Source organism: Mus caroli, chromosome 4 (assembly GCF_900094665.2).
Source record: "Mus caroli chromosome 4, CAROLI_EIJ_v1.1, whole genome shotgun sequence".
Lineage (NCBI taxonomy): Eukaryota > Metazoa > Chordata > Mammalia > Rodentia > Muridae > Mus > Mus caroli.
Window position 1 is genome coordinate 100,669,478 of NC_034573.1, and position 7,939 is coordinate 100,677,416.

The window sequence follows — 7,939 nt, forward strand, 5'->3', positions numbered from 1 at the left end:
CAGCAGCATGGAAGTGTAAGCCGAATAAACCCTTTCCTCCCCAACTTGCTTCTTGGTCATGATGTTTGTGCAGGAATAGAAACCCTGACTAAGACACCAATTATATGGGAATATACCTTCATGAACACAAAACAGTCTTCAGAGAAAAGTACTGTACTCCTTGCTTTACAGAAGACAAGCAGTGTAACGCAGCAGTAGAGACTGAGTGGACCTCAGGGATAGAGTATGCATTCAGCATAAGTAACACTGTAACGCAGCAGTAGAGACTGAGTGGACCTCAGGGATAGAGTATGCATTCAGCATAAGTAACACTGTAATGCAGCAGTAGAGACTGAGTAGACCTCAGGGATAGAGTATGCATTCAGCATAAGTAACACTGTGGATGCAATCAATCCCTAACTCAAAGGGAGAAAAATCAGGACTATTAAGACTATACTACTACTATGGCAGAAAAAGGTATTCAAGCCAAAGGGGTATTTGACACCAAAACTCCTAATTTTAGTAAGAATACAGCATTCTTATTTTTTAGGCACAGGCCTGTGATCCTACTATTCCTGAAGCAGAACTGAAATGTCTTGCTAGTCTTATCCACACAATAGAGCTTTCCCTGTCCAAAAGGAACCCAAAAGTAATTAATCCACAAAGAACATAAAAAGGAAAGGTTATCATTAATTTAAAAACTAAAGCTTACAAAATAAGGGCTATTTCCTTCCTTCCTTCCCAGCCTTACCTTCTCATCTTCCTCCTCCTCTTCCTCACTAGACTCCACATCATCCATGTCCTCTTCTAGGGCACTAACTCGAGGCTCCAGTTGCTCAGCTTCTTCCAGCACATACCGTTTCTACAGGGACCACAAAGTCAACAGTCATTGCCATTTCTTCCATAGCCTGATCCTAACACTGAACCTCTGGGGTTGATAGAAAAGCTTTGGAACCACAGCTCTGGTATATTAATATACCTGGAATCCATATGCCCCCCCCTTTTTAAAAGATTTATTTATTTACTATATGTAAGTACATCATAGCTGTCTTCAGACACACCAGAAGAGGGTGTCTGATCTCATTACAGATGGTTGTGAGCCACCATGTGGTTGCTGGGATTTGAACTCAGAACCTTCCGAAGAGCAGTCAGTGCTTTTAACCGCTGAGCCATCTCTCCAGCCCCTCCATATGTTTTTTAAAGGTCCCCTGCAAACATAAACAGATTGCTGAAGGGAACAAGTTCATTTTCAATTGTTTCTATTTCCTGTGGTCTTATACTGTAAGGTCAATACATTGTCAATCAATTTGTGTGTCATCAAAAATGTTACCTTCAGGGCTGAAGAGATGATTCAGCTATTAAGAGAACTTGCTGCACTTGGAAAGGACCTGAGTTCAGCTGAGTACCCACATGGTGGCTCACTAGTTCCAAAGGATCCAATGCCCTCTTCTGGCATTCTCTGGTGGAAGGTAAAAACTGATTGTCCTCTGGCCCCTATATGCCCTGGGACGTTCACATACCCCCAGCATTAATAATGATTAATAAAAATAACATGAAAAGTAAATGTTTTAATTTTATAAAGGCAAATTTGCTCATTTGTGTGTGTGACACAAATACATGTGCCAGCTTACCTATGCCAGAATAGGCCTCAGTGTCTTCTGTTGCTTTCCACTTTACTTCAGTGAGACAAGTCTTTACCTGAGCAGGAAGCTTGCCATTTTGGCTATACTATCTGGCCAGCAAGTTCTAAACATCTGTCTGTTTCTGCCTGCCAAGCTTGGGTTATAGGTACTTAGCAGCCATGCTTTTTACACGGGTGCTTGGGGACTTGAACTCAGGTCCTTATGTTTACAGATCAAGCACTCTTAACCACTGAACCGTTTCGCTAACACTGGGCGGTTTTTGTTTGGAGGGTTTTCTGGTGGTGAGGCTTATTTGTCTTGTGAGATGGTCTCACCATGAGGCTTAGTTGTCCTGGAGCTAGAGCAGGTTCCAAGTGCTGGGACTAAAGTCCAGCACCACAATTATTATGCCTGCCACAATAAACTTTCGGGAAGGTTGTTTAGTTCTTTCAATATTTTACAATTTTATCTGTGAAGCACATATGCCAGAGTGTACATGTGATGTCACAGGATGGTCTGGGTGTCATTTCTTGCCTCCACTGTTTGATGCAGGTCTCTTGCTCACTGCTGTGGACGCTAGGTTAGGTGACCTGTAAGCTCCTGGCACTTATCCTGTGTCTTCCTTCTGTGTGGGTTCTGAGGATATGAACTCAGGGTGTCAGGCTTGTACGGCAAGTGTTTTGCCCACTAAGCCATTTTCTCAGGCCTAAAGGTTCTCCTTTTTCAGTTGCTTCATGAATAGTCATCACTTTGGGTGTGAAGCAAGATGATAAACAAGACACAAGATGTTTAAGGGATTGAGTGTTTTTTTTCTCATTCTAAGTGATCTTTTTTCTGTTTCATAGCCTAGCTTACCAATTTGAAAAAACAATATTCCACATATATTTGGGATAAGACATCCTTTCCTCTATTCATTTTCAAAGCCTACCCATGAAACATTACCTGCTTCTCTGTCATTCCCTATCCTTTGTAAATGTTGGTGTAAGGACTTCAGACAACTCTTGAAACCTCAGTGCTTCAGTGGGCATTTGTGTTTATGTGAGAAGTAAAAGGTGACCTTTGTCTCATACCTGTAGCCGGGGCAAAATGATATCACAGACTCTCTCACTGTGCAGTAGTTCATAAATGAACTCATCTACATGCATCAGTACAAACTCTGGAAGAGAAAAATGATTAGATTAAGCAACCTGGAAATGACTTAGTTACACAAAGAGTAAAAGAATCATGAAATTTAATATGAAGCTCCCTCCATGCCACACCTCTTTACTTCCTTCCTTTCTTTTGGAGACAAGAACGGAAAGTAGGGCCCTGTGCTTGCTAGTGCTTTATCACTACGTTAAATCCCCAACCTTGTCCCCAACTTTGTGCCTTACCTCTTTAAAAATGTTTAATTACATTTATTATTTACATATACCACACCCATGCATAAGCTTTTGCTACAGAATATATGTAGCGGCCAGAAGACAGACTTTCCAGAATTTATCCTCTTCAACCATATGGGTCTCAGCCTTGACAGGAGGTAGCAGCCTAGTCAAGCCTCTTTAGAAAGAGACTAAGAGATGAATGAGCGGTCTAGAGCGATGGCTCAGTGGTTAAGAGTGCTGACTGCTCTTCTGAAGGTTCTGATTTCAAATCCCAGCAACCACATGATGGCTCTCAACCATCAGTACAGCTACAGTGTACTCATATACATAAAATAAATCTTAAAAAAAAAAAAGAGATGAATGAGGCTGTTCCAGGTAGCAGAAGCAAAAAAACAGAAGACACAAACATAAAGGTAGACACAATTGGTCTTGAATTATGTCATACAGTCTTGACTAGATTAGATAACTCAAGAATTATCACTCAATTTAAATTAACTAGATCACTTAATAGTAATTTCTCACACTAATCCATAATGTCCCCAAATATACTATATTTCTCTCTTAGAGGCCGTGGTGAGATAGCTGAGTAGGTTGAAGCACTTGCTACCCATGCCTGATGATATGAGTTTGAGTCCTAGAACTCACAATAGGAAAAGCAAAACAAAACAAACTCCAATAACTCTCAGGTTTGTCTTTTGACTTCTACACATGCACAATAGCACATATGTGCTTACAATCACAATATAGACAAAATATTAAAAATATTTTTTTATAACATAAAATGACAATTTTTTAGAATCTCCATAGCAATATTAACTTAGTTGTATGGCTCAAGTGACTTTGCATACCTCTATCACCCTACTTAAAGAAAGTGTAATTAAGTCTAGTAGTAAGTGGGCCAGGATACTGCTCAACATATTGTCATGCACAGGACCACCACAGAGCATCTTAGATACCACAGTCATATCCACCTGTTCACCATGTTGCTTCTAGTTCGTGACATAACACCTGGCATATTACCAACTCTCAATATATATATATTCCAGTGAAGAAATAAATTAATAAAAGTTTAAAGTATAATACAGATTGAGAATTCCTAAGGAGTATTTGAGGTTTCTGGATAGAGATGATCAACTGATAGTTTATATGACCATTCTAAAATCTAAAATGCCCTGAAATCTGCAATACTTTCGTTTTAAGCCATTTTGAATAGGGATATATACAACTCACACTAAATTGTTAATCTTCTATATCCCGAAGAAGATAGGTGTCTCTCCACTGGAGAGTCTCTGATTATATTACTAGAAATCCTTCCTCAGCACAGGTGTATCTCCAAGGACAAGGCCAGTAGCTCAGTGGCAGAGCACTGACCTCACATGCATGCTGCCCTCCCTAGGTTCAATTCTCCAATACTATTCACTCCCAAGACATGCATGGTAGTGCACTCCTGTAATTCCCATATTTGAGAGGCAGAGGCCAGAGAATCAGAAGTTTGAAGTCATTCTCAGCTACAGTACAGTCCTCAAAACAAAGCAAAACAAAGATGTAGCTACAAAAGGTAGAAACATCTCCTTGGATATGCTTAGAATATTCAGTGGAGTCCCTACATGAGTAATGTAGGTCCACTTAGTCTACAGAGTGCAGCGCAGTGTGGAAACAATCCCAGAGAAGCAGCCTGCAGGGGAAAGAAAGAAGGTGAAGCTGTAGGATTTGGAAACTAACCTTGGTCAGGCTAAAGCAGGTTTTATAAAGAAACCATTTTGAAGCTTCTACATCTTGTGGAAATATATGCATATGTGGAAAATATATCTGACTTAAGTCAGTGTTTAACATGAAATGCAGCAGGAAAGGAAGGCAGCCATGTTCCCAAGGAGTTAAGGCCCACCAAGGCTAATGCATCCCCTGAGGGACACAGTGACAATGCCCATGCACAGGAACACTCAGCGCGTGTGAAAACGAGTGACAAGCCGAGGAACAACAGTCTAGAGACTTGGCCTCATACCTCCATTTCGGTTCTGGCTCTTGATTTTTCGATAGTCATTGTACAAAGGCTCCAAGTACTTGTAGCAATCAATTGCAGTTCCTGTGAGCCGCATGTAAAGTGCCCCCAGCATCCGCACATACCTGCCAGAGAGAGTACAGTGAAACAGCAGGCCATTCCAAGACTTCCTGAGTTTTATAACTGGCTTTTCTCATGACAACAGTCGGTAAAAATGTTTATTGTTTTTTTTTTCTTCTTGTTATCAGATAAAGCTGTAATTCTGAAGATATCGTAGAACAGATGATGGCTAAAATATGGAGACCTAATCAACTCCCTAATCTACCAATCACTAGCTGTGAGGGCTTGCAACATGTTGTTCAACTTTCAGGTATATCATCTGTAAAACTTTACAGAATTAGCCTAAGATTCCAAAAAGGTAACACTTACAACACAGTAACCATAATATACATTTTATAATAATGCTAGAACATGCATACATAGGCATAACTGTAGGTTCTGGATAAAGGTCAAAATTCTGATTTCATAAATTACTAACTTTAGTACCTGACACTGAACTTGTTTCCTCAACCTCTAAAATGGAGAATCTGCTACCTAATGTACCACCTTGGTGCCATGAATAAATGCAAGAAAACCATAGTGTTATCAACAGTATGAGCATATGTTCTTACTAAGTTAGTTAATTTCTAGTTGTCTTTTTAAAGTATTATCCCTCCTTTTTCATCTCATATACCCAATTCCTTACTCAAATCTCCATTTGAAATTCAAGCTTCATCATGTGAAAAGAACAGTACAGCAATGAATATGCATTCTGGCAGGAATCCTAAGTGAAGCCTAGCACTCAGGAGGCAGCGGATAGAGGACTGCCATAAATATAAGGTTAGCCAGGACTACATCGTGAGGCAATATCTCAAAAAACCAAACCAAACCAAACCAAACCAAACCGTCCTCTGAAGCCAGCTTTACCTCTCCAGCTCACATTGGGGGGAATCAGACTCAGCCCCCTAGCATTTTTCTGCCCTCAGGTTTGATCTCAGCCACAGATCTATGAATCACTATATATGAAGCCCTTAAAACATATTTTGTTCGGCATAGGATCAGCTAGTATACCTGTCTCTGCATTCTTAGAGAATGGATAATATGAAACAGCTAATTACGTTTACCCTACATTGATAGGCTTTAAATAATTAAAGAAATTCTATGGGGTCACAGTCAATAGGTACCAAAGTCTAAATAAGATACAGATCTGACCTTTCAACTAACATCTTATGTTGTATGACTCCCACATCTGATGCCTACCAACAAATCGCTTTGATGAGAATCTGTGTGTATGTGTGCATTATGTACAAATACTATGTGTGTATACTTATTTAATTTGTGAAATCTGTTTGGGGGAAGGGGGAGTCAGGTCTATATTACCACAGCAAACAAAATACAAGTTCAAGGGCAAAAGCGTGTGGAAATGAAACACAACAGTCCTAGTAACAAAGCCAATTCTGAACCACTAGAATTTTTGTACTTGCTAACATACTCACTTGAAATCTTCATTTTTTATGAACTCAACAATGATATCCTTCTCAGGCTGAATCTGCAGCATCTTCAGGGTTAAACACAGAAAAGGAGTCGGCTTTATGTTTCCACCGTACACACCACCAACGAACTTTAACTCCATGGCTTTGTCCACGACAAGTTCAGCTGAAACAGCCAAAAACAAAGTGACATACATCTTAGACATATTAAAGGCCTTAGTTTTTCTTGGTTGGAAGGTTGAATAGCTAAAGGTTTAGAGTTCCTAAATAGTCAATAAGAATTTAATATTAAGAGAACAAGAGCTTATTAATTACAGCCTTAAAAAGGAAAAAAACAAAAAACCCTGAGCATGGTGACACTTGCTCTCAGTCCCAGCACTCAGGAGGCAGAGGTAAGCAGATCTCTGGGTCTGAGGCAGCCTAGTCTGCAGAATGAGTTTCAGAACAGCCAGGGCTACATATGCCTGGAACTACAGCACTACAGAGAGAGACAGACCCCTTGTCCCAGCCTCCATTAATTGTTTAGTCCATCAAGGACTCATGAGTCCTCAATCTTTATACAACAAATCATGAGGGAAAAGTCCTCTTATTACTACCAGATGCTGGTCTGGGGTGGTGTACAACTTTAATGCCAGAACTCAGGAGACAGAGGCAGGCACATCTCTGTGAGTTCAGGGCCATCCTGGTCTACAGAGTGAGTTCCTGGACAGCCAGGACTACACAGAGAAATCCTGTCTAAAACAACACAAAAGCTCAAATAATCATCGTCCTGACTTCCAGCTAAGGATAATGAGAATAAAAAAGAGGTTAAGTGATTTACATGCTCAAGAACCACAGCCAGAGTCACACCAGGTGAAGCTGAACAAAGCTATGACAGCTGACAGATACCACTCTAAAGAACTTAGGAGCCAGCGAGGTGGCTCATGCCTTTAATCCTAGGGACCAGAAGGGGAAGGCAGAAGAATCTCTGTGTGTTCAAGGCCAACCTCATCTACACAGAGTTCCAGGCCATCCAAGGTTACATAGTGAGACCCTGTCTCGGGGAAAAAACAACAACAAAAAAGAAACCTAAAGGACTAGGGGAAGCGGGTCAAAAATGAAAATACTGACCCATTTAAGAACAGCAAAAATTTTATTATAGGAATGGTGACGTTCCTTGAACATCTTCAAGCTGTATTAAAGGAACTCTTATCCGGTCTCTTATCCTGAGATAAACAATCTAGGACCCAGCAAAAGCCTAAAGAAATCCTTCAGTATCAAGAAAGTCCGGTCAATCAACTAGAGACTGCCATATCCAGGGATCCATCCCATAATTAGCCTCCAAACGATGACACCATTGCATACACTAGCAAGTGTTTGCTGAAAGGACCCTGATATAGCTGTCTCTTGTGAGACTAGGCCGGGGCTTAGCAAACACATAAGTGGATGCTCACAGTCAGCTATTGG

The 7,939-nt window shown here is 40.5% G+C and overlaps 1 protein-coding gene across 1 annotated transcript in view; it reads right to left on the reverse strand.

The window, feature by feature from the left end:
• The window catches only part of Prpf38a (pre-mRNA processing factor 38A), a 16,457-nt gene that overhangs the window by 7,335 nt on the left and 1,183 nt on the right, over positions 1–7,939 (reverse strand). The window contains exons 2-5 of the mRNA XM_021161082.2: positions 6,500–6,659; positions 4,968–5,089; positions 2,672–2,757; positions 731–841 (exon numbers count right to left, since the gene is read on the reverse strand). Coding sequence (XP_021016741.1) covers positions 731–841; positions 2,672–2,757; positions 4,968–5,089; positions 6,500–6,659 — 479 coding nt within the window. The remainder of the gene's footprint in view (positions 1–730; positions 842–2,671; positions 2,758–4,967; positions 5,090–6,499; positions 6,660–7,939) is intronic.